General features: G+C 46.3%; 2 protein-coding genes across 8 annotated transcripts in view; one reads left to right on the top strand and one right to left on the bottom strand.

The window, feature by feature from the left end:
- The window catches only part of SLA (Src like adaptor), a 67,933-nt gene extending 42,379 nt beyond the window's left edge, over window positions 1-25,554 (top strand). For 3 of the 5 annotated variants that reach the window (XM_032254002.1, XM_032253991.1, XM_032254014.1), the window contains exons 3-9: window positions 1,712-1,812; window positions 11,962-12,061; window positions 12,892-12,978; window positions 15,045-15,148; window positions 17,813-17,944; window positions 22,138-22,270; window positions 23,542-25,554. In XM_032254002.1, coding sequence (XP_032109893.1) covers window positions 1,752-1,812; window positions 11,962-12,061; window positions 12,892-12,978; window positions 15,045-15,148; window positions 17,813-17,944; window positions 22,138-22,270; window positions 23,542-23,755 — 831 coding nt within the window. In that variant the 5' untranslated portion in view covers window positions 1,712-1,751 and the 3' untranslated portion in view covers window positions 23,756-25,554. Of the gene's footprint in view, window positions 1-845; window positions 1,813-11,961; window positions 12,062-12,891; window positions 12,979-15,044; window positions 15,149-17,812; window positions 17,945-22,137; window positions 22,271-23,541 lie in introns of those variants that run through there. The other 2 variants (XM_032253981.1, XM_032253971.1) reach the window with 2 other exon arrangements.
- The window catches only part of TG (thyroglobulin), a 272,807-nt gene that overhangs the window by 78,234 nt on the left and 167,431 nt on the right, over window positions 1-27,142 (bottom strand). The gene's annotated exons all lie outside the window — the stretch shown is intronic.

Here is a 27,142-nt window from a genome sequence, read left to right as displayed (position 1 = left end):
ATACAGTAGGAGTCTCACCTCCTACCACCCCTTCCCTCAAATTAGGGAGCAGTGCAGAGCTCCCTCCACCTGGGAGGGCCTTGCTCTGAGACTGTAGTTCCTTTTAGAACCTGTACACATAGGTCATGGAGACAGAATTCAAGGTCAGGGTGGGAGTTGGACAGGCTGACTTTCATGCCCTTCATAAGGTTTGATCCTGAGCTACAGACACAGGTAGGTGGGAGATAAGTTTCCATTTGGGCTGGAGGCTGATGGGGGGACCCTGTTTCATCTCTTCTGTTTGGCGTCACAAAGCAGGCAGAGCTCTGTCTGTGTGGCCTTCCTCTCTGTGCTGCCACCATCCAAAGGGAATGCAGCTTTCCTAAGACCCCATTCTCTGATTATCTATGTCCCTTTCCAAAATATTCATAGGAAGGTCCAGACTTGGAAATTACATCATTAAAGACAATCAGTAAACAAACTCTAAAGAGTAATAACTAACATGTATTCTATGCCAGGCCATGTTCAAAGTGGTTCCCATGCTTTACCTCAGTTGATTTTGTAACCATAACCCAACACCATTCAATTAGTGACCCCCAAAGCAGTCAGAAAAAGGTTAATGAGTTGGCTGGGTGCAGAGGCTCATGCCTGTAATCCCACCACATTGGGAGGCCAAGGCAGATAGATTACCTGAGGTCAGGAGTTCAAGGCCAGCCTGGCAACATGGTGAAACCCCTTCTTTACTAAAAATACAAAAATTAGCTGGGTGCAGAGTGTGTGCCTGTAATTCCAGCTACTTGGGAGGCTGAGGCAGGGGAATCGCTTGAACCCAGGAGGCAGAGGTTGCAGTGAGCTAAGACTGTACCATTGCACTCCAGCCTAGGCGAGAGTGAGACTGTACCTCAAAAAAATAGAAACTGAAAAAGGTTAATGACTTGCCTGAAGTCATGTATCCTGTAAGTACACAGCCAGAATTTAAGCCTCTGTGGTTACCCTGGAAAACTGTTATGGATCAACCCAGAGATTTAGCATCACTGGTTCAAATCTCAGCCCTACAATTACTTGCCATGTGGCCTCACACAAGTCGCTTACCCCCTCTGAGACTCAGTTTCCCTCACTGCAGAATGGGCTTAAGTGTGGTGCAAGGACTTTACAATGATCAAAAGTAACAGTAAATGTGAGAGGGTATCAGCAGCATGCGGCCAGTATACGGAATTGTTATAAAGTTGTCCTTTTCCATCCTTTGTTAAAGCATGCTGACAAACTCAAACGGATGAGAAAGGCAGCAGCAGAGCAGACCTTCTCCACATGCCTTTGGCCGCACAGCCACACAGCTCCTGTGCTCTGAATCCCTGGTGCAGAGTTGATGGTGAGGGCCCCTGAGTGCAGATACTTCCTGGGCCACCTGAAATGCTGCTCAGTTTTTCACACACACCCTGCCGTGGCTGCTTACCATCCCCAGCAAGGGTGCAGAGGAATGGAAACTTTTGCCACCAACAGCATTTGCTAGCAACTTCCCTCTCTGTGGTTTTTCTGTCATTCCCTTGATAAAAGAACTTGAGCTGCGCAAAAGTAACCAATCTTCACCAATCTCATCTTCACATATAAACAGCTGCCTTTCAAGAAGCAAGCTGCCAGAAAAATGATGCATGATGCTCTCTAAACTGGGTCATTCTCCACTTGGAGGGCTCAGGGCACGGTTGACTTTTTCCGTGTGTGTCTTATACCATAGGCTCCGGGGATCTCCAACAGCCCCAGGGAGAGAGAAAGAAATGGGAAACAGCATGAAATCCACCCCTGCGCCTGCCGAGAGGCCTCTGCCCAGCCCAGAGGGTAAGTCTGGCTTCTTTGGTGAGATGCTTAAGTCTGTGCTACAAGAGCCTGTGATAAAGACTGGGTGGTGGTGGATGCTGATAATTGCTGAAACGTGGCAATGGGTACCGAAGGACTCATATTTGTCTCTCTAGTTTTGTTTGTGGTTCAAATATTTCATAATTAAAAAATTAAAAGGATTGGGTCCTTGGCACACCTGAAGGATGTTAAATCTTTGGCATTTTCAGATGGATCTCCAAGGTCAGCTGGTTCAATCCCTCTATTTTCCAGGTAGGGAAACTGAAGTTCACAAAGGGAATGGAATCCACATCATTGAGTATTTGCTGATAAGTTTCCAATCTAGGCCCATCTGATTCTGAAACCTAGACTCCTGTTTACCACACTCAGGCAGCCCATAATATAATATCACCCACAGAGTTAGCCCTGCACGAGCTGGGTCTGTGTTCCTTTTCTAAGCTAGGCACCATCCTCTGACATCTTCCTGAAAGCAAAGGAATCCTCACGTCCTGTTGGTGGGATTGCAAGGTGACAAGCATTCTCAGGGAAAGAGCCTAATGTTGCAGGTTAATCAGTGATGACAACATCAGCTTTTTGGGGAGATGCCAGGTTTGTCTAGACTACCAACGCTACCAAGAGTCCCTCAGCAACTGGTCAGAGGCCTGGGGGGAACACCAGTGAACAAAGGGCAAAAGCTAGAGGTCAAATCCACCATGTGCTGGGCTCAGCCATCCTGGCCCCTTCTAATGGCCTGGTCTTTATTTCCTCAGATTCCTGGTTCATACTTCTCATCTTCTGTGGTCTTGGGAAAGGGACGATAGGGAGGCCAAGGGGCACCTTGGGACACTTCTGCCTCCCACCTTACATCATAGTCTTTGGGGCCTGGCATCCCATGTCCTAGCAGGGGCGGCCACATGTGGTTCCCGGCAGCCTCGCAGCACCGCACTGGGAGGAGTTCACTGAGCACAGATGGCTGCCCTGTCTGCTGAGCTTAATAGGGGAGTGGACTGAACCAGGTTCCTGAGCTGCCTTCTGGTACTTATTGCGCATTCCATGGCTTCTGTGGCTCCCTCACAAAGGAGCCTTCTCACCTCTTCCAAAGTGGACAGGCCCAGCTCATGTGGTCTGATGGCTCCAGGTGCCTCCAAGCCAGCATGCTAAGACCCAGCCACTCCACACCCCTTTTAAGAAAGATGCTGAATAATCCTGGTAGCTCTGATTTATCTAGTACAGTAACTCCCCTTCCCAAACCAAATGGAAGATGGAAAACAGAAAGAATATTCCCCAGGACCAAGGAGGTGGAACCAGATGACAAGGTGGAGCAGGGCTTGTGTCCTCAGGACCCTGCGGGGAGCAGCCCTCTACCTCTGTGCAGCACTCAGAACAGCATGCAATGTGCAGGCGGCTGAGCCTGCTGCTGCCGCTGCCAGGAGAACACCCGGGTTCCTTCTCACCGTCTCCCAACTGGCTTTGGTCACAGCCTCCTCCCCTGGTCATAATCACTGCTAGAAAACTGACTATGCCGGGCTCCAGGCCCAGGCAGGCTGGGGAGGCACCCACCCATCCAAACCAACTTGGCTTTTCACCTCTCAGCCTGGGGCAGAGGGGCAGCATGCTCGAGTGAACCCCATGAAAACATCAGCTTCTAAGGCTTGCTCATTTGCCTTCATCTTTTCAATGCAAATTGTCATAAAATAAGTTTATTTTTTCCATTAGGCGGGCGAGAGGTCATCTCTAGAGCAGAGGTAGAGAGAGGGGTCTCCCCACCCCTCCACCCCCTGGTGAAGAGAATTCCCCCGGTCATACCCCGTTTGTGATCCAGGCAACCACATCAAGCGCTGGTGGGCTGCTTTTCCGCCCCCCAGCCCTGAGAAGTTCCCTTGATCATCGGTCCTAACGTTATTTCCTCTTTTCTCTTATATCTGCTTGAGTGAGGGAGGAGAAGGTTGTGCAGTAATACTGCATTAACTAGTCCCATCTTCCTCATGCCCAGGGTTAGGGTTTTCCTGGAATGAGCTCTGACTCAGTTAAAGCTCCTATGGTTGCTCATCTGGTTACCCTCAAACAATTAACCCAAGAGACAGTGCAGGTCGTGCTGGTTGCTTTAGGCCAATGTGCGATCACAGCCAGCTTCCACATTAGCTTCAGTGCCAGAGAGTTAAAGGCACTGCAGACCCTGACCCTGCACAAGCATCATCCAGAGGCCAGTCTGGAGACTTTCAGACAACCACGTTTCCTGAGCTTTTGGGAGATCATTCTTCCCCCAGGCCAGGACTGTGAACGCCTTGGAACATGGCTTTGACAATCTGGCTTTTTCTTCCATAAACTAAGCTTTCCAGAACATTCCTGATTAGTCGAGTTTTCAGAAACCAATGTCATAAAACCTACAAAAAGAAGCAGGACTTGAGGGAAATGGGGCAAGTTTCAGGGGCAGAAGGCCCTCACGGAGCTTCCAGTAATGTTCCGTGGAAGCTGTGTGACTTTAGGTGAGTCACTCGGCCTGCCCCGAGAGAGATCCGGAACAAGTTCCTTCTCATGGCGACACCATGATGTAGAGCAGGTACCAGCAAAGAGGGGTGTGAAAATTTTTCAAAACTCCATTTTGGAGGCAGGGGAATCTCTTGAACCCGGGAGATGGAAGTTGCAGTGAGCTGAGATTGTGCCACTACACTCCAGCCCGGCAACAGAGCAAGACTCCGTCTCAAAAAAAAAAAAAAATCCATTTGTGGGTACCTGACTGCTACCTGACTGCACTGGGCTATCTATATCTAAATGGCCATTCCCCAAAAGTTTTAAACTGGTGAAACTGGTAGTTCTATGACTTGCTTCCAAATCATCCCAAATTGTTCATTTTCTCCACAATTCTATACATACTTCTGTTCCAGACATGGGGAGTACAGGACTTTTGAATACAACCTAGGGAAGTCCCGCTGTGGTCAGGAAATGGCATATTTCCACCTCAAAATGAGCACTCCGTCTCTCCACTCTGATCTTTTTCCCCTGTTTGTTCCTTCTCTTCTTTTTTTTTTTTTTTTTGAGACTTGGTTTCACTCTTGTTGCCCAGGCTGGAGTGCAATGGTGTGATCTTGGCTCACCACAACCTTCGCCTCCTGGGTTCAAGTGATTCTCCTGCCTCCATCTCCCTAGTAGCTGGGATTAATTGGCTATTTTTTTTTTTTTTTTTTTTTTTTTTTTTTTTTAGTAGAGATGGTGTTTCTCCGTGTTGGTCAGATTGGTCTTGAACTCCTGACCTTAGGTGATCCGCCTACCTCAGCCTCCCAAAATGCTGGGATTATAGGAATGAGCTACTGCGCCCAGCTGTTCCTTCTCTTCTTATCACCTTGACCTGAAGAGGCGCCAACAGAGGCAGCAGCACAGACCCCTTTCTGCCCATGCAAGGGTAGAAATAATGCTGTTTGCATAGCTGCCCAGTGGAAAGAAGGGGACAGGTGGGTCTCAGGGAAGGCAAAAGGGCGCAGGGACCTCTCAAACCCAGCTTGCAGCTTCTCAGTAAGTGGTCCTCACACCACCTGCATCAGAATCACCTGGGAAGTAGTTGAGATGCAGATTCCTGGGTCCCAACCAATCAGAATCTGGGGACAGTAGGAGGTAGCCGCCAGCTGAATTTCCTACAAGTCCCTGGGACACTCTAGCCCCAAAAGCTTGCGGACCACAGACCAGCTTTCAATCCTGCCCCTGCGCTGACACACAAGGAGAGATGAGAGACAGTTTATCTCCTCCGTCTCTAGGTCCTCCTTTGTAAAACAGGAATGATTCAAGTCTCTTGGTGCTCGCAGCCTCCAGACAAAGTTCCCAGTGCTTTAAACGCACAGACTCGATTCTCACAGCCCCACGAGGCTTCTGCCTATTATCATCTCCATTTTGCAGCTGAAGAATCGGAGGTACCAGAAGCTTAACTGACTTGCCTGAGGCCACACAGCTCAGAGGAGACAGCTGAGATTCAAAGCTAGGTGGCCTGACTCCAGGGTCCATCTCCCCACGGCAGTGTGTGCCTGGAGAAGACAGGGTTTCAAGAAGCCCGCAGGTTCTGAGAGAGGGTAGGCTCACTCTCGAGTGAGTGAGAACATGCCTGACCACAAGATTTAGCAAGGGATCCCACAAACAGTGAATCTGTGTCAAATCTTGGACCAGATCCCTTTTTTCTATTTGCGCCTAACCTTGCCGCTGATATAGAAGATGGTTTTAGGTGGAACATCATCATTCAACTTTTACAACTTTTACATTGATGAACATCATAAAATACATAACTAGCCCAAGAAATCCATGATGTCACATTGCTCAGAATAGCACACCAGGGTTTTTTAAGTAAATTATTTTTAAGGAAGAGATTATCAAGTAACTGGTGGTGTGGACTATGACAAAGGAGGGCTGAGTGGTCCAGAGCACAGCCATGACCTGCCTTTCCCTGCTCTGCCCTGCCCTGCCCTGCCCAGGGAGGCCTGGCTTTGAAACCTGGCACTCTACTCCCTAGCTGTGTTCTCTTGGGCAGTCTTTGGACCTCATGGGCCTCTATTTCACTCATACTCAAAATAAGGTAGTTTCCATCTATTATCCTCGAAGGGAGACATGAGGACTCAAGGTGTAACCTGGGTACCACACATGGCCCAGTGTCCGGTTTCCCCCAGAGCTGTGCCCCCTGCTGCTGATGATGAGGAGGAAGAGGGGGAAGAAGGGGGTGGTGGAATAAAAGCAACTGAAGCGTGGGAAGCCCGGAGTGTCCAAGCAGAACACATTCTGAGTCTATGCAGCCCAAAATATTAGTTTTGACTATTTCTTGCTTCTGTTCTCTGCTAGCCCTGCCTGTATCCCTCCAGCATCTAAGAGGTTGAAACTGGCCCTGAAAAGCCTCGAGGTCTGTTTAGTTCCACTGTGTTCCCACTAACATACGGAAAAACCAAGGCATGGGCAGAAAAGAGCTTTGTGGGCTACTGAGTCTCAAACACAGCCCTTTTCATATGACTAAGAGGCTCCACAAGCCTGGCTCATGATGACCCGCAGGACTCGGTAGACCTTCTACTAGGCTAGACGGCCCAGCTCTGTACGATTGGTTAGCTGCATGTATAATCCTGTGTGTGTGTGTGTGTGTGTGTGTGAGTGTGTGTGAGTGTATGTGTGTGTATGTGTGTGAGAGTGTATGGTGTGTATGTGTGTGAGTGTGTGTATGTGAGTGTGTGTGTGTGACAGAGAATGTGTGTGAGTGTGTGTGTGAGAGAGCGTATGTGTGTGTGTGTGAAGTGTGTGTGTGTGAGAGTGAGAGAGAAAGAGAGTGTGCGTGTGTGTGTGTGTGTGTGTGTGTGTGTGTTAACTGAAGAAGACACTAAAAGTCAGGCCTGCTTTGACCCCTTAGGAGACCATGAGTTTAGGCATGACTCCAGGGAATGCAAAACTAGAGACTACAACCGCTGGGCTGTGCAGCTCCCTACCTGCCTGCTGCCCTGAGTCGCTCATGCTAATACTGAAGACTCAGCTGGAGTCTGCTTTGTCTCCCCTGGTAAGGGTCAAGTGTGAGCTGAGGAGAGTTTGGAGATTAAGTGCCAAGGAGGGCCATGTGGCTCCATGAAGGAACATAGGCTTTGAAATCTACACACTTTCCCCTGGACGTTACTAAAACTCTCCCAGCTTCGGTTTCTTCACCCTTGAATAATCGCATATTTTCTGTAGGGCTGGGCAGGGCACTGGAAGTGACAAATGACTAGTTTTGCTAGAAGTCATTTGTCTAGACAGTTGTAAGTGGGAGCAACTGAGAATGTTCTCAGCATTTAAAAAGAAATGGTCGGGGACTGGGCACAGTGGCTCATGTCTGTTATCCCAGCACTTTGGGAGGCCAAAGGGGGAGGATCATGAGGTCAAGAGATGGAGATCATCCTGGCCAACATGGTGAAACCTGCCTCTACTAAAAATATAAAAATTAGCTGGATGTGGTGACGGGCGCCTGTAGTCCCAGCTACTTGGGAAGCTGAGGCAGGAGAATCACTTGAAACCAGGAGGCGGAGGTTGCAGTGAGCCGAGGTTGTGCCACTGCACTCCAGCCTGGCAACAGAGCAAGACTCTGTCAAAAAAAGGAAAGAAGGAAGGAAGAGAGGGAGGGAGGGAGGGAGGGAGGCAGGAAGGCAGGAAGGAAGGAAGGAAGGAAGGAAGGAAGGAAGGAAGGAAGGAAGGAAGGAAGGAAAGAAATGGTTATGCTGTACTAAGGAACGACAATTTACAAAAGGGCTTGTCCTCTCGACAAAGTCCAGTAAGGGCCTTCCTGGGTCCCTCTCCTTTGGGGATTCATTTCCTATTTTATGCGTTTGTACATTTTGTTCAACCTGACTCATTCTTAAGTTGAGCTATCAGCAAATATTTGGTCTTCTGAATTTCATCTTCTGTTCCCACCAAATGGAGTTCATTTTTAGACAAGCAGAAATTTTCAAGTGTACACTACTAGTTTGCAAATTTTAGAAACGTCATTGGCCAACACTGGTCTTGAGTTACTGTCTTGCGACCTCTCCACAAAAATAATATTAGCGGCCACTTACTAAGGCAGGCCCTGAAGTGCAATGCATCACAAACCCTTAACACAATCCTATGAGGCAGATTTTGACATTTTCCATTTTTATACATGAAGAAATCAAGCTCAGATTCGATAAAAATGAATCTCCCCCCAAATAGCACCACCATGTAGTGGAGGTGGTGTGTAAGCCAGTTCTGACGGATTTCAAAGTCCATTCTCTGTCCCAAGAATTCTCTCTGGGTTTCTCCTGTCATGCCCAGTGCAAATGTCTTCACTTAACTTGTTGCCTTATCTTAAGTCTGCAGTAATTCCATTGACTTCCTCAGCTCTCCTTGGCCTCACTCATTTTCTCTGCTTGAGCTCTTCATAAACTAAGGAGTTCTAGAAGTCGATGATAACATGTTTCACCGTTACCAGCAAACTTAAATTTCCTACACTGCATTTATTTTTCGGTAGCAACCAAAGCTCAGGGAAGGCTTTGATCCTGGCACCGGGTCTTGCTTAGAATGGCCACCCTGCCCCACAGAAGTACAAGCCAAAGTGTAATACCTTCCCAGTGACTTTGTCCCGTTTGGCTAATGCTGATAATAAAGGTGACCTTTGCAGACAGAGGTGAAGTCTCTTGCAAAGGATTAGGCACAGGTTATCTGATCTTTAAGCAAAAGCCCAGATGCGAAGTTTCCTCAGTGATGTTTAAGTGCCTAGCTATCAAAACATCACTGTTATGGAAATTCCATAGGAAACCTAACTTCATTATTGTGAAATTGAAACTCTCTAACCCTGTAAGCCCTCCTTTCCCTCATTGGAACAGTTGTTTTTATAATGGGATTTTGCTTTTGTTTTTGCTTCTGTTGGTTTTTGTTGTTAATGTTAGGAAAGACAATTGCTCTGTTCCACAGTCTTAACCTTGAATTTGACATCAAGACTCAATCCCTCTGTAGACACAGCATCTACCTCAAGGTTCTATCATTGCCACAGATAACACACGCTCCACCTTTCCATTTCAACATGTTTTCACCAGGGGCTGGTTCCACAGTGGCCACCTACCCAGCTGCCTCCCACAAATCAGGTTTCCTTCTGCCTGGGTCTGCTTTAAAACTGCAGCTTGACAGCTGTGTTTAAGGGGCATTGTAGCACAGGCACTGCTCCATACATTCTGTAAACCTGCTTTGAGTATCCTTTATGGAACAGGCGGAGCATGGGTCACAGGACACAGAAAATACCAGTGTTCTGCCCTCCTGGAACTCACAGCTGGGGGTGGGAGAGATGGACATTCCCCCGACAGTCACAGAAATGGGAAAATGCAGCCTGGGATAATTGCTTCAAAGGACAATCTTAGGGGCCGAGAGGAAGAATTAGTACAGTGGGAAGGCTGAGCCTCCTCTGGAGCCTCTGCAGAGGTGAGTTTGGAGTTGACAAATGTGGGAGGGAAGAGCAGGGTGTGTTCCACGCAGAGGAAATGGCATATCCAGAGGCTCTGAGAACCAGGACGCCTTGCAAATTGGAGAAAGGCCGGTCACATGTAGCCAAGGCAGCAGAGCGCCAGGGTAATAAATGGCCCTTTCCTATTTGGGGGCCATTAGTCCAGGAAGTTGGATTTCCACCTTGAAGGTGTTTCTAAACCTCTCATTTCCCAGACTAAGAAACCCAGGCACAAGAGAAGAAGGAGGTGTCCCACTCAGTGAGAAGCAAAGTCAGCCTCAGCTTCTGGGCAGATTTGCCAGGAAACCAAACAAATCACACCCCTGAGACCCCCCTGCTGGTACAGCACCTTCCTGGGGTCTAGCCTTCATTGTGTATTTACAATTGTGTATTTTTTCTTGAAGAGGACCACCAAATTTGCAAAAGCTTTATGCCTCACCAAATATGAACCTGCCCTTTGTGAGAACTTGGGACTTCTGGCTTCAAAATTAACACAACTGTAATGCTGCCTCTACTTATTGGGGTGGAGTCAAAGCTACACAAGGAAGAACCCCGTTTTTGAATTCAGTGAAGCGGAATGTGAGGGAGCTGCCCTCACAGGTTCAGGGAAGGTCTGCAGCAGGACAGGCCAGACGTCTGGCTGGGCCAGCCCTTTTATATCCCAACCTGTTTCTCAAAAGCCCTGATCCCCCTCCAAGACTTGGAAAGCCACCAAAGATCACTTTTAGTTTCTCTCTCACACCCAGAAACTCTTGCTTTTACGTGGCTTATTGGCGGTGACTGAGCTTCCCCAAATGAACAATACATTTGGGTGCACTGTTCCATTGCGATTGCTTGTTTCTAATTCATTTATCAACTGATAAGCATAACCTTACTCAGAACCTCATTCCTCTTTCTCACTCATTCGAGTACTGAATCTCTGTTTAGACTTAGTCTGCCCAAGAGACTTACGACTCAAGGCTGTAAGACATATGAGTTGTAAGAGGCAGGATCTGGAGGTGTGTGGATCCTAGAAAGTGGACTGTTTGGGTCATGGAGCCCACATGCCCAAGTGCTGGCATTTCTCCAGATCTTCTTGCAGTAAGCAAACCAGGAAACAGTTCCTCCCATAACAATGTATCCTCTAGAGCGTGAGGTCCATGAGAGCAGCAAGAATGGGCTTGCTTTGCTCACCTATGCTGACTTATGACAGCTGCTCAGTAAGTAGTTGCCAAAAGAATGAATGAACAGGTGATGTTACCCAGAATTTTAAGTTCGAAGGCCCAGTCAGCAGGTGGAGTGATGAAAGTCACAGCAGATAATAGCTCTATTTGCCAATATGGAAGACATCTTATTATTTCTGCCCGAAACGTACCCAAATAGTACCCTGCCTCTGATGCACCTGAATTACGTCAAATCACTGAGGATGGAAGCAGACATGTCACTTAGTGTCAAAAACCAAAATCACTGTCTCTGCTCCACAGTCAATGATACTCGCAGGAACCAGACAGCCCTCTTTCCTTCTCAAAACTTCACCAGGATTCCTTTCAATACACTATCAGGAAAAGTACTCAATTTTTCTTCCACCATCCCTGCCCTCAACAAATGTCCCTATTAAATAACTGTCCAGTGTGGGGCCTTATATTCTGCAAGAGAAAAGTGTTTTTGTTTAACCTCAGAGTTGCTGCCTCATGGTCCTGGTGGGTCTTCGGAAGTCATTTAACCTGACACCCCTTCCCCCAATATGACACAGACATAACATCCCTGAGTCCCAGAGTGGACACTCGAGGCATTGGTAATGAGAAGGGGTGTTTTTACAGCAACTTATGTGAATGTATGTGATGTAAAACACTCTCATCTCCTCTCCAAAGGACCCTGGAATGAGGTATTATTAGTCCCATTTTAAAGATGGAGAGAGTGAGGCTAGTAGACTCAGGGCAGGCCCTGAAGTCAGACCCCAGGACTCAGCTCACAGGCTCTGGATCCCATTTCTCAGATGAGAACACCAGGGCCAAGGCAGGCTTGAGAATAGGAGCATGTCATCTGACCCTCAGGGCTTGTATGTGGACCCTAAACTGCCGTCTCTGAAGAGAGGACATTGCTGTAAATTAGTGTTTCAAAACAAGAAAGGTATCTCCTGCTGGAAAATCTCATCTTTATGCCCTTCCTTCTAAGGCTACCTTTATGCTCCTTGTGAATAAAAAGCACCCTGCCCCCCCTTGCCTTTGTTTCCCCAGGACTGGACAGCGACTTCCTCGCCGTGTTGAATGACTATCCGTCTCCTGACATCAGCCCCCCCATATTCCGCCGAGGGGAGAAACTGCGTGTGATTTCTGAGTGAGTAAGCTCTCCAAAACTTGTACAATCTTCAAAACAGTATAAACTTGGTTTGGGTGAAAATCATTTGATATTTAGCCAGAGTTGTCTAGTTCCACATGGGTCCTGGTCCTATTGTGAGGTGAGAAATTTGGCCCATACTACGACCCTCCTCTTTTAATGTGGCCAGTGCTCTAAAACCTTCCATGGCTCCCCACTGCCCAGTAGATCAAATTTAAACTTTTTAACTTGGTTTTTGAGATTCATTGTGATCCAACCTCTTCTCATATTCTTCTCATCTCTCACCACATGTGCAGTATTGATGCTATGTAGGAATGAAGACTGGGAAGGTGGCCCCAGGGTCTGGAAATCCTTTGGATGAGAAATATAAAAGATTTGCCCTCTCTTCTCTTGCCTCTGCAGTCTGATTCAATATAAGCTATAGAGCATGACAGGGACTCCAAATAAGCCCCTTTTATTTAGAACTTCATTGATGCAGATATGTGAGTCTATCTTTGGTTACACTGCAGATTAGAAATCAATATAGTAAACATTTATTTTTTAAAATCCCCCAACAGTTGAGAACCTTAGCTGCTAATCCCTGAAAGGCAGCTATTTCTAGCACATGGGAGGGTTTAGCAGTTGCTTGCCATGGAGGGCTCTCCACTGGATACACATACTTTAAAAAGTAAATTTTCAGATGAAGAAATTTGGGTTAACATGGCCAGTGACAGGTCTTAATAGAGGGATGTTCCCATCTGTCCTGGGTAAAATCTGATTACTCTGTTCATTCATCCTTTTGTTTCGCTGTTTACCTATCTCTGTGTTCTTCTCTGTTCTCGTTCTCACAGTGAAGGGGGCTGGTGGAAAGCTATTTCTCTTAGCACTGGTCGAGAGAGTTACATCCCTGGAATATGTGTGGCCAGAGTTTATCATGGGTGAGTACATTTCTCAAAAGGCATCCATTAAGCATGACACTTATGGGGGTGACTCATAAGGCAGAACAAAGATTCCAGCATTTATAGTGGAAATGAAGGCACCGGGTCAAGAAGAGATACTCCCGCTCCCAATCCAGTCAATAAGGAATGGCTCAACCTTGGGCTCATTTATCCCTTCTGCTCTCTGGAACTCAACTTCTCCCACAGTGAAATGAAGGAAGTTGGGCCTTTCAGCTCTAACGTGGTATTCCTGGCACAGAGTGGTAAACAGCTGGGAAATGTTATCATAGGGCACAGCACGGTACAGAGACTAGAAGTCAGTTTGTCTAGTTTCAAATCCTGCCTCTGTCACTTACTGGCTGTGTGATAGTGAACAAGCTTTTTATGCATCACCTGTCAAATGAGATCATAATATAGAATGATAGGGATAATAACATATGATAATATGATCAAAGTGTAGGGCCGTTAGGAGAATAAGATATAATGGTAGATGCATAGCTCTTGGAGCAATGTCAGGCATTGCAGTAAGCACTCGATAAATATTAGCTATATTCTAATCAAATACCTATCCAGAAACACACAGAATCCTTACTGCCAAAAATGCTTACGTGCCCTCCTTGAAAAATGGGTAAGATGAACTAGAGAAATCTTAGAAAACCAGGCTCAGCAGATAAGAAAATAAGCACCCTGCTTTCTCCTGTACTCATGCCAGTGAGGCCTCTGCTGCCTTCCCGGGTGGCTTTGGAGCCCTGCACATGTAAGCACAAATCTTGGCTTTCCTACTTCCATGTGAGGACCTTAGAAAAGTGGCTTCACCTCCTGGAGTTACATTATCCTCATCTGTCAAGTTACCAAAGCCAGAAGTTGGCAAAGAAGTGCACAGAATATTGGAAATGGGAAAGAAAGAAGGAGGAATCCATTGATAAATACTAAGTTACTTCTTCAAGTCCAGAGTAAGACTCTACATGCCACATGCTCATCTTGCAAGACAGAGATAACCACCTGAATCCTTTGAAGACTGAAATTCCACGTGTTTAATTTCAGTATTCACTATTTTCTAGTACTGTAGTAAATACTGTAGTAAAGTACTCCTGTAGTAGGAGAGTACTGTAAATTAATTGTGAATACCAGAAGCCATTCCCATGGCTAGGATGATACAGGTGAACAAAAGTGGAGCAGGAGCTGCCGTGTTCTGAAAGAGATGTGAGTCACATGACTCTTCTGCATCAGCTGCTTACCCTGGAGCCATTCATTCATTAGCAAGCATGCATCAGCGTCTTCATGCTGAAGCTGTGCAGCTGCAGCTGGCAGGAGCTGAGGGTGGTGAGGAACCCAGAGGAGTGACATAATTATGACCCCGTGGGGCTACCAATCTAACAGAAGTGATCACATCCCCTAATATATCAAAGAGGAAGAGCAGGGCTGGATGTGGTGGCTCACACTTGTAATCCCAGCACTTTGGAAGGCCAAGGTGGGTGGATCGATTGAAGTCAAGAATTCAAGACCAGCCCAGCCAACATGGTGAATCCCCATCTCTACTAAAAATACAAAAAAAAATAGCAAGGCATGGTGGCACATGCCTGTAATCCCAGATACTTGAAAGGCTGAGGAAGGAGAATCACTTGAACTTGGGAGGTGGAGGATGTAGTGGGCCAAGATCACTCCACTGATCTCCAGCCTGGGTGACACAGCAGAAATCCACCTCAATAAATTAATAAATAAATAAATGTAACTCCAGATATAAATAAATAAATAAAGGATAATGTAACTCCAGATATAAATAAATAAAAGAGCAGCAGCAAAGTATGTTGGTTATAGAATTGGATGTCCCAGAAAAATGAATTCTAATTTTAACTCTATCAACCGCTGACATGGTATCTTGGGCAAATTACTTAATCACTGGAACCCTTAGTATCCTCATCTGTGAAAGGGAGATATTGCTACCTATCTTGGTGGGTTCAGGTGAGGATTAGGTTTCAAGTGCTTAGTGTGGTGAGTGGCCCATTCCCACCTGTCCTGGGAGAGGACTTGCTCGGGATCCTAATGGCTGTCTTCCTCCTTCCCAGCTGGCTCTTTGAGGGCCTGGGCAGAGATAAGGCCGAGGAGCTGCTGCAGCTGCCAGACACAAAGGTTGGCTCCTTCATGATCAGAGAGAGTGAGACCAAGAAAGGTGAGTGGCCTCCAACTCATCTAACCCTGTTCGGGGCAGACAAGCATATTTTGTTCCTGGCTGACTCGTGACATGGCTTCATTTTCCTTTCTCCTACGTCCATGCAAATCGACCCGATGTAGTTAGCCCCCTGCAGCCCACACGCTGCTGGAGAGACCAGTGTGAAAACAAGGGGACAGGCAGTGGGGAGCCAACTGGGCCCTGCCATGGGCCTGGCCAATATCAGGCCTGATGACTCCTGCTGGAAAATTTTCCAGCAACTGAGAACAAAACTGAATGTAGCCTGTAGACAGCACACTGGGCAGATAGAAAGTGGCCTTCAGCACAGGCCTGGTCTGTGTCCTCAAGCTCTGTGACTGACTTGCCTGAGTTCAGTTTTCTCACCTGTGAAATGGAGAGAAAATCCCTTTCTTATAAGGGTGTGGGGAGATTCAAATGTAATAATATTTGTATTGTTTCTGCTGCACAGATGGCCCCGATATCAGGTTCCTCTGTGCTCTGTAACCAAAGCGGAGAATCAGCTGTGTCCTTTCCGTCACCACCATCTCTAGCATTATCATTCCCTTGCATCCTATGCATTAAGTATCTCAGTAAAAACACATAGTGTGAGCTCTTTGTCATGGTTCAAAGCAAGGGTCACAAATTCCAATTTGAGCCTTACAAATTACTAAGTTACTGCCTCTCTCTCCCTAAGCCTCAGCTCCCTGATCTAGACCATGAAATTTACAGTAGGAGAGTACGGTGTTTATCCCAAAATACTTAACAGCTAGGATTTTCCCAGACTAAATAATAACTTTTTTTTAAATTCAGAAGGTATCTTCAAGTTCTTGGCTTGCTTCTTGTACCCTCGGTATCAAAGAAGAGAAAACACAGTATCTGAGAGTGCTTCTCATGCACCTAATAAGTGCCAAAGCTACCCGGTGCCGGAGCTTTTCACCAAAAGGAGCTTCAACTTTGCTTTCAGAGAGCAGGGATCAGATATATGTGATTAAAAAAAAATCCAAGATCGACTTTTCTCTCAAAAACCCAAATAGGCTGGGGGACAGAAAGATCAAAGCCAAAGAAAACATTCTCTGCCTGACCCAGTGGTCCCCGAAGGCAGGATGCCCCGACTCAGAAAGAAACTCCTAAATTGGCCTGGCCAAGAACCCAGGGTGGGTGCCACAGCTCATCTAAAAATAAAGATATTATCAGGCAGACGAGTGATCATGCTGGGGCTGGGTGGGTGTGACAGGCCCACCTTGGGTATGCAAAGCTCTGACATTTTTTTACTTGTTACTCTTGACATGCTTACCACACTCCCAGTTCCGCTGACCTTACGGGAAGGCTCACGCTGGGTTGACTCAGGGCAGGCCTGGGGCACCCTGAGGGATGAGCTGATGACAAGGTTCACATCTCAAGGTGGCATTACCAAGCCCCGTGCCTCTGGCCGTATCCCACTGAGGCTCGAGGACTCTGCTTCTCCATCTTTAAAATAATTGGGGGCAATGCCTCCTATGATCTTTCTAAGAATTAACAGAAATTTCTTGGCAATTGCTTAGCCCTGCCCAGCAGAGATAGCAAAGAATCAATCAGCTCCCTTTCTCCTCTGTCTGGTAGGCATTTTCTACTCCTGAAATCCCAGAAGATAGAGCAGAGAGGACCCTAAAACATGGCCTACATCCAATTCTCTCACTTTGCATTTGGGAAAATCAAGGCACACGCCTATAGTTCTGCTCCTACCAAGTCATATCAGGTCATTGCTCTAATAAGGGTTAAGGGACAATAACCCACCTTTCACATGTTTCTCAGGGACACCCAGAAAGATGACTCAACTGCTTCAAATTTCTGAGAAAACTAAGCTTAAGTCAGATAGATTATAGACAAAGAAAGAGGGAGTATTAACTGCAAGGACTCCCTCAAATGTGTGCTGTGGCAGCATTGGTGGGACAGAGGCTGAAAGAGGAAAACAGTAGGGATGACATTTTGGAATGTACTCGGGAAGGAGTCAGAAACGACCACAGGTCCTGGAGCTACAGGTTGAAACCAAACTACAATCATTCAATTTGGCCTCAGGATGTGGAAGCACCCCAAATGTGTTTGCCTAAAAAAGACAGAAGACAAGGCTGGGTGTGATAGCTCATGCCTGTAATCCCAGCACTTTTGGAGGCCGAGGTGGGTGGATCACTTGAGTCCAGGAGTTTGAGACCAGCTGGGCAATGTGGCAAAACCCCATCTCTACAAAAAACACAAAAATTAGCCGGGCATGGTGGCATGTGCCTGTAGTCCCAGCTACTCAGGAGGCTGAGGTGGGAGGATCCCTTGAGCCCAGGAGGTAGAGGTTGCAGTGAGCCAAGATCATGTCACTGTACTCCAGTCTGGACGACAGAGTGAGACCCAGTCTCAAAAAAAAAAAAAAGCAAAAGAGGATGAAACCTGTGTTCCTGAAAACCTGTAAGGGCCATATGATGAACACATCTGCTTTGACACAATAACACACTCCTGCAATGGGAAGCAATGTCTAAACACAGGAGGATCTAGTGGAGGGAGGGGTCGTGTGGTAGCGTCACTGTTGTATCCCAAGGGTGGGCATGTCTCCCTGCCTCAGTGGTGGTGGGCTGGTTGGCTGGGTGCCTTCAGGTGGGGACAGGTGGAACCCACTGACTTATCCTCCACCTCCTGCAGGGTTTTACTCGCTGTCGGTGAGACACAGGCAGGTAAAGCATTACCGCATTTTCCGCCTGCCCAACAACTGGTACTACATTTCCCCGAGGCTCACCTTCCAGTGCCTGGAGGACCTGGTGAACCACTATTCTGGTAAGAGACATTCAATCTGGACTAATTGCGATAGTGGGACCCCTCTTAGCTAATTGCTCTGCGGCGCCATCCACCTGGAATGCAGAGGGGTCACCAATAAATGCAGTGATTTACTCTTGCTTTCTGCCCATGCTGCCCTCATGATATGCTCTCTTGTTAATTCAGACCATAAATTTCAGACTGAAACAGACTGCCTGTGCGTGCTGCCTTAATAAGCAAAATGCAGCTAATCTCAAATTTGCCCTCTCTCTACCTGTACCTTCAACAAGTTAAGGTGTGCCTAGATTCACAACTGCAATCAGCTTGCACATCCCTAAGTGGGGCATACATCTTCAAGCCTCTGGGCTTTGTTCCAGACTGCCCTTCATTCTCCCTTTTCTGCTTGTCAAGATCCTCACTGGCCTTCAAGGCCAACATGAATCGCCTCTGCAATGAAGCTATAGGAGTTACCAGTAGCTGCCTGTCTTCGCTGTGCTCAGAGCACACCCAGGGTTCCTTTTCCAGAATTCTAATCATGCTTCCACATGGTCTGTCTGATTGTGTGCTAATCTGTGTTCCTTAACAGGATCCTAAATACTAGGAATTGCATTTAGTTCATTTCTGTGCCCTTTTCAGACCCAGGAGGAGGTCTGAATTCTCCCAGGCTGATGAGATGAGGAGCATCCACTAAGAGAAAGGAAGCACCTTTATCTTATGTGGTGTTGATAGCTGGAGAAGTAGGACACTGCCAGACAGAGAAAGTTGAGTTACACTGTGAAAGGTCCAAACATCAGCTCAGGAGTCAGGACTTTACCCTATTGTGAACAGTTGGCTAAATGCTAAATTTCCAAAAACCAGCTCTGGAAGCTCTGTTTCTATTCCAAATCTGCTCACTGTTAGCTGGGCAGCCTGGGGCTGGCTGTTTGTGCCTCACTTTCTTAATCTGTGCCAGGCAGACACTAATAGTCCCCCCTCTCAAGGACACCGTGAGGATCCACTGAGTTAGTGCATGGAAAGTGGGGAGGGTACCTGGCCCATAACCACGAGCTCCTATTAAATACCAGCCACTTTTACCCAGCAGAAAATCGCTGTCCTCGCTTCCTCTGCATATTGGAGGCAGGAAAGGAAGAGGTTGCTTTTGCTTTGATAGCATCTTCCCCCTTCTGGGTTCAGGATGCTTGACCTCACACACCGGGGCAACTTTGCCGGCATTCTCTTGTATATGGGGTCTTGAACTGAACAAACAAAGGGTATTTCAGGGAGAAATGAGTCTACAGGGCTTTGGTTATCACAGCTGGCCCACCAGAAGCAGCAGGGCATGGAGCAAAAATAGCTGTTCAGGAGAGGCTGGTCCAAGCTCACATCTGCATCATGTGAGGCTTTGAGCAAGGTCAGCCACCCCTCAGAACCTCGGGTCCCCATTTACGGGAGGTGGGTGAATATGGGCTCCTAGCAGGTGATTGAATAATTGCTAAACACAACACAACTGTTGACATAGCGTGTTCAGCATAGCCTGGCACACAGCAGATGCAAAATAAATGATAACAGATACTACTTCTGTGATGTCTGAAAACTTAGCAGCCAGGTAAAAACAAAAGAGGAAGGGAGTCCTGGAAACAGCCAACTTATATTGGTTTTGAGTAAAGGTTGGTTGTGGTATTTGGCTTTTAATAACAACCATCGGAGGGGGTGTGGAGACCAGAAGTTTTGCATAGACAAAAGCAAACATGAGAAGGATGCTGTCCTAGCAAAGCTTCTAGGGACCACGAGGCCGTGCGGCTACCAGGCCAGAAACACCCAAATCTACCTGCCGCTGCTTGACCATGGGGCACATCTCACCCCAGGCAGCACTGGCACCTTCCCACAATATGTTCCTGGTCATCGAACCACTCAATGGATTACAGTCATCCGTTCACTTCCGTGAATAACTGAAAAGGGTGTGAAAACCTGAAATTCTCCTTATGCCCCATTCAGAATCCCCTAGCAGAAACCACACAGCCACTTTGATCTCCACTGGATTCATTCTAAAGACAGAATGAGAGGAACTGTTCACCAGTGGTTTAAATAGACATCTAACAACAGGTTGCCTATAATTTTTATCATGATGCTTTTAGGCAAATTACTTGACACCTTGCAGGCTGAGTTTTTTTTTATTTACAACTTGGGGATTAAAATGCAATAATCCTCACAGGATTGCTGCTAGTCCAAAAAAAAAATGCATGTGAAAAATGCGGCACCTAAAGTACACCATGCATGCTGGTTACTGACAGAACAGAGGGCACGGGCATAAATGAGCTCTAAAACATGGCTGGGAAAATCAAGGGCTGGGGACCTTGAGGGTCTGGGAACCCTTGAATATAGAGTTGTTGGACCCTAAAGGTCCAGAGGAGCGTGCATTCTGATGAGGCATGTAGACAGGGGTGAAGGAGACCAGGGTGTCTGAATCCTACAGACGGCTGGACGGTGTCTTTCTTCTTTGTTTAAGAGGCAATGGGTTGCTTTTAGAATGAGTCAATAAGATTGATTTTGGTCACATTTCTATGGCCCTGAGCAAGTTACTTCACCTCAAGATCCTCAGCTTTCTACTCCCCAAAATGGATATAAAAACATTGAGTTGATCAAGGGCTCAGTGTGATCCAGGGGGCAAGGCTAGCTTAGTGCTGGGGGCATGTGATATGCTTATGAGTGGTGGTTCTTTTGCTTTTTGTCAAAATTTATTTTTCACCCTGCATATTAACCTGTCTGAGGAAGGACACTCAGAAAGCGTCCCCTGCCTGAGCTGCACATTGCAGCTGATCTCTCCAGCCTTTGCATCTAACTTCATCTTCCTCGCCTCATAACCTGGGAGGTCGTTTCAATTTCCAACCCATGACAGATCATTATTTTAGATTCCCATCCAATAAAATCTCCCTCGAAATTCATGGTCTCACCTCCCATTTCTCCAAGGGCACCTGTGAGGGTGGACATTTGAGTTCATAGTTGAAGTCAGACTGAAAACCATGAAACAAGGTCTTCCTGGCTGACTCCCTGTGACAGCCTGAGTGTGCTTCTTCTGCTACAAATTCTTTATTCATTCATTGGCCAGGATGCCCCAGAGAGCACTCCATAAATCAGATGGGAGGTGGGACCTGTCAGAGGTGTGATGTGCTTTCTAAACCCTGGTGGTAGATTGGCTCTGAGGCCAGGGGTGGCTCAGTCCAGCTGGAGACCAGTGGCTCCTCATCCCCTTGGCCACGTCATCTCCCCACAGGGCACAGGAGAAGCACCGGGGTCAGGGTCTTTAGCCTGAATAACACTGCATAGAATTTTCTCAATCTCTAAGATGCCTGGTTACAGCAGAATCAAGTCTTTCTGCTGATGACATGGGCTAGGAAGAAGCCTTCCAAGAGATGGAAGCTATGTCATGATGTGCCCGAGAGTCGGACATTTCACACAGAGATTTTCATACAAGGGAAAAAGAAACAGGTTTATTTAATTTTCATTCTTTCTGTGCGTGAGTCTCTAGAGTGAAAGAAAGATGGTCTTCATTCTTTCTTTGTCTGCATTCTCTGCCTGCCCTCTTTGTTTTTCTCTTCCCTCCCTTCCCGTGTCTTCTACATTTTGTGCTATTTTTGCCTCCTCTTCCTCCTTCTCCGTCTCATCTTTGCTGTTCCTTCTTGTCCTCTTTCCTTCCTTCTTTCATTACTTCTTTTATCTTTCTTCCTAGAGGTGTATTTAGTCCTCCTGTGCCATACTAAATGCACAACTGGGAGGATGGGTATTTTTCGTGGCCCCATCTCACACCCCATGAAGTTGATGGATTGGGCCTTCCTGGGAAACCCTGGAAGCCTGCGGCCTCTGCAGGCACTCACTTGTTGCCTCGTTTCTTTCATTCTGCAGTTGAGGAAAATGAAGCTCAGAGAAGTTCATGGTCATTTACCACGGGGGCAAAGCTAAAATTCACATCCAAGTTTGGTTGATACTGGACCCTAAACCTCTCTCTCTGCCCGTACCTGCCTAAATGCAGAGTATACCAGGGCACACTCACATTTCTCAAACCACTGAGCATGTGGCTTTCTGCCTTGCTACTACCTACCATGCCCCTTTGAAGTCTCAGCCCCAGTTCCCCCATGGCAATAGCCAGGGAGCTGCACTGGAGGGTGTCTCAGGCCTGCACCCCACACTGGCTGTGGCGTCCACAGGGTCCCTGACTGGCTGCCTGCTTCCCTCCTCAGAAGTGGCTGATGGCCTGTGCTGTGTGCTCACCACGCCCTGTCTGACACAAAGCACAGCTGCCCCGGCAGTGAGGACCTCCAGCTCACCTGTCACTTTGCGTCAGAAGACCGTGGACTGGAGGAGAGTGTCCAGGTGAGTATGGTGTGTGTGTGAGTGTGTATGTGTGTGTGTGTGTGTGTGTGTGTGTGTGTGTGTGTGTGTATACATATGCAAGTGGTCCATGAACATGTGAGCACAAAACAGTGTGTGTGCCTAGTACATAAAAACCATGGCCAGGGTCAGCCAGCTCTGCTGAGACCCGGAGGTGAGCACCTCACCCAGATGTAGACCAAGGGAATCCTTGGGTGCTGCTGCGGTCTCAAGCCTCACAAGGTGTGTGGCAGCTCCCCCTGTTTCTGCAAACATTTACTGAGTCTATTCTATGCTAGCAGTATACATTCTGGCTGAAATATACCACCTTTCTCTTTCTAATTGTTAGGATCCTAGAAAGTAGCACATCATGTGTAAATTTAATATTATTTAAAACCCACTCACAAAGCTTAAACACATCAGTAGAATCCTACAGTGACTTCCTTGTTTTCTCTAGGAGAAAAAATCTTTCATCAATTTGTTCTGTTTATTCCATTGTCAGTTGTGAATTTTAAAGGCTATTTGTAGTTTGGGATTGGTGGGTTATCTTAATAATTCAGTATCAATCCAGAGATCCCACTGGCAAATCAAAGAAAATCAGAGATCAAAATTATGTAAGAGATAAGGAAAAATTCTCTTTCTTATAAATAATAAAAATTAATTTTACTAGAATTTACAGTTGGAAGTGTCAGCCATCCAAGAAAATAGCAGTTCAGAGAGGTTAAGTGATTTGTCCAAGATCATATGGCCCACAAATATAAGAACCAGCATTAAAATAATCGGTTAGAATACTTGCAGTTAGAGTAGAGTAATTGGTTAGCGTAATAATTAGAATAATAAGTTAGGGCTGGCTCATGCCTGTAATCTCAGCACTTGGGGAGGCCGAGGCAGGTAGATCACCTAAGTTCAGGAGTTTGAAACCAGCCTGGCCAACATGGTGAAACCCTGTCTCTACTAAAACTACAAAAAATTAGCCAGGCATGGTGGTAGACATCTGTGATCCCAGTTACTCGGGAGGCTAAGGCAGGAGAATTGCTTGAGCCTGGGAGGCAGAGGTTGCAGTGAGCAGAGACTGCACCACTGCACTCCAGACTGGGCAACAGAATGAGACTCCATCTCAAAAAAAAAAAAAAAAAAAAGGATAAATAAGAGAAATAGTCACCAGGAATTTCGTTTTTCTTTTCCTCCTGTTCTCATTCTCTTGCCCTCATCCCCTCCTCTCTCTATGACCCTCTTTTTTCCCGTTCTCTGCCCCCTTTTCTTCTGACCCACAGACTGCAGGAGGACCACGAGGGAACAGAAAACCCACTTGGGGTAGACGAGTCCCTTTTCAGCTATGGCCTTCGAGAAAGCATCGCCTCTTACCTGTCCCTGACCAGTGAGGACAACACCTCCTTTGATCGAAAGAAGAAAAGTGTCTCCCTGATGTACAGTGGCAGCAAGAGAAAGAGCTCTTTCTTCTCATCACCACCTTACTTTGAAGACTAGCCAAGAACAGACAAAATGGTTCATGCCCTAAAGGAACAGAGGTTCCAACTATTACCTGGGATCTTGCAAAAAGCAAGATTCCCTGATCCCCAGGAAACTCATATATTTTAGGAGCCAAGAGAAGTCACATGGAGACTCAAAGCTGCATCTTCTCTATCCACATCATGGCCACAGGAACTCTGGCCTGGTGTCCGATCAGGGCTGTGACATCATGAAACATTGGGTCATGACATGTCAGGCGATGCTTGGAAAAGCTCAGCATGTATCTATGCACACATTGTGTGTGTGGGACACAGGACAAAGCCACCCTCACAAGAAAGTGCACCAGGACCATTCTCCAAGGAACTGGACCTGTCCAGACAGCTACACTCCAAGGTCGTTGGAGAGAACTTCAGTGGCCAGGGCTGAGAGGGAGAGGAAACAAAAGCTATGGCCTGGCAGCAGGTCTGGGTTTGCAGATGCATCCCTGGAATGGAACTACTTTAACCAATCCATAGGGATCTCTGGTATGCTTTCCTCTCTTTTTATAGGAACTCTGTGACACTAAACATTAGCCTGAAAAACTTCTGAGCCTTCAACTGGGAGATACCTTGGGCCTGGCTCCTGCACCGAAGCCATGTGGGTGGAAGTCAGATGGCCTCCCTGATTCTGCAGAGGGCCAGAGAATGAGAGAGAGGAAGGCTGCTGGCAGAGGGGCAAGCCTAGAGCTGCACCAGCTTTCCTGATATCTGCAGCCATGGCTTTGCAGTGCAGAGAGAGCTTCTCTGGAATATTGGGATTCTTGCCTACATTAATGCATCAACTATTCATTTATTGCCTGAAGAGGCATTGCATTAAGTCCTATGTAATGTGTCATGTAGGCCAGAAAAAAGAATTCATAAGTCCCCAACCCCCAATAGAGATGTTCACAGTGTAGACAGGTTAAAAAGTGGTTAAAAAATATGTAAAAATAGAAATCATTCATGGCTTAGGATGGAATTGGAGGCAGGTGAGGGACACTCAGGAGCTCATTTTCTAGCTGTTCTTCAGAGTGAAAGGGCTGGCTGGATTGGGTAAGGATAGCTGAATTTTTAAAAAGAAATGGATACATTCTAAGGAATGAATTCATCCAGTACTTTATTCTAAGAAGGGTCTGGCATCCATATGACAAAAAATGCTGAGCTCCAGGAAAGACGGGGAATCCAAGTGGATTAATGATGTCACACATAATTTTAAGAGACAAGGGAAAAAACACAGTGTAGAGCCAGAGAAGGAGAAGCAGGGATCTCCAGAGCTCCCATCCAAATCCTGCTAGGAGGAGAGTGGGCTGCAGATGAGTCTATGACTCATGTTTCCCTGTTTCAAAGGGATCCTGGGGAAGGAGGGGCACATGTTTTCAGTATCTTTCCCTGCCTTCGAAGTCTGTCTGCTCACATAAGCATTCCGTCCATCTGAGCTCATCGTGCTAGTGGTATGTATATGTGCAGCTACACGATTTTCTGTATCATAGATTCCAGTGTGTTTATACAAGGAGGCATCTGTGGTTTCCCCAACAATTCCAAAAGGCTATTTCAAAAGAACCAGCCAATGTATGAGAAATGAATGTAACACTGTGGACACTGACTTCCCGCATAAGGCAGGGTGACCCCTGAACTCCAGATATCTGCACAGCATCTTAAGTATTGTTTTCCGTTGTGATGAATGTGATTGGAATGTTGGGGAGCACCCAGAGGGATTTCTAAGTGGGGAGCATTACACTTCGCTAAATCATGTATTTATTCCTGATTAAAATAAACCTAATAAATATTTAACCCTTGGCATGTGGGGACAGTTTCTGGGTTGAGGCGGATGGGTGGTTCATTCAGAAGCTCTGTGGGTTTCAAATTTTCAAATAAACGTACAACTAGAGGCAAAGATCACCCAGAGAAACTTTGTGATAGTTAGCAGTGCAGCATCCTCTTGAGGTGCGACCTTAAGAAAAACCGGATTGCATGACTTTGGAGGGTGTTTTTTGAAACTTGAAGGTAAGCCTAAGGGATTGAAGGGGAGAGCAAATTCTGAACAATTGTTATAAAAAACATCTCACCTAGATTCTCCACGCATTACTTGTGATAGCTGCGCTATTCATTCTCCCAAGAATTTCTTTCTGCAGATTTTTGGACACCTACCAAATAGACACTGCTCGGGTACTGGGGCTGTAGCAATGAAAGCAGATGAGGTCTCTGATATCATGGAGCTTGACATCATAAACAGACAAGACGCTTGGTGATGGTGGTGATGAGCATGAGGGCAGGCCCCAATGAAGTCGCCTGCCAGGCAGGGTGGCCTTCAGGTCCAGGCTTAGGAAAGGCCTCCAAGCAGAGGCAATGTTTGGGCTGAGGCCTGAAAGGTGAGCAGCAAACAGTCATGTAAAGATCTAGGAAGTCTATGGAGTCAGCAGAATAATGGGGCAATTCCTGCAGGCAGGAGAAGCAAGACTGCACGCTGACGAAGCTAAAAGAAGCCAGGGTGGCCAGGCCAAGGCAGCTAGGGAAGGAGCGAGGGGCCTTAGGAGGTATGAGAAAGGTCCTGCAGGGCCCTGGAGGATATGGAGTGGCATAGGGCCCATTCTAAGAGACATGAAGAGCCACTGAAAGGATCCAAGTAGGTGGTAATATCATTTCACTGATATATTTAAAAGATCATGCTGTGTGGAGGGCACATCTTTAAAATTCCATCATTGTATTGCCTATTGACACACAAAGTTTGAAATTAAAGGGGCAAAAAAACAAATTAATGCAAAAATGAACAAAAGGATATTGTGTGGTGCATTTTGAGGAAAAAGTGGGATTTAAGGTCAAAATAAACTACATAAGGCCAAAGAGAGATGTACAGAAGCAACAATACATTAAGAAGGAAAGATGATTGCACCTAAGTTAATGGGATGATATAGTGTCAAAATAGATTACACAACTGCAACACGGAAAAATAGATCAATCAATAATTTTATTTGGATATTTTAATACACAAATCCCAGAAACTGATATAGTAAGCAACGATAAGTAAATAAATAAATAGTAGATAGATTTTGATAACACTATATAACTTATTTGCCAACAAATGGGTAATATATTAGGTCACAGAGAAAGTCCTAATAAACTTCAGAGTCGGCATCCTCCAATTCATGCTGTATGATAATAAAGCAATAAAATTGGAAATCAAATTTCAAAACGATAAATAAAAATTTAAAAACACTAGGGATTTAAAGTCTAAAAAAAAATCCTTAGGCTAAGAAGAAAATAATGCAATAAATAAAATATTAGAAATAAACGACATATTGCTAATTTCCAAAATGTATTGGGTGTAGCTGATAAAATAGTGAGAGGGCAAATTATCGCTTGAAATAAATTCAAGAAACAAAGAATGAAA

Source organism: Sapajus apella, unplaced genomic scaffold (assembly GCF_009761245.1).
Source record: "Sapajus apella isolate SASKATOON/1434 unplaced genomic scaffold, GSC_monkey_1.0 scaffold3, whole genome shotgun sequence".
NCBI lineage: Eukaryota > Metazoa > Chordata > Mammalia > Primates > Cebidae > Sapajus > Sapajus apella.
Note: the sequence above shows the minus strand (reverse complement) of the source record. Positions and strands in the feature narration are given on the sequence as shown.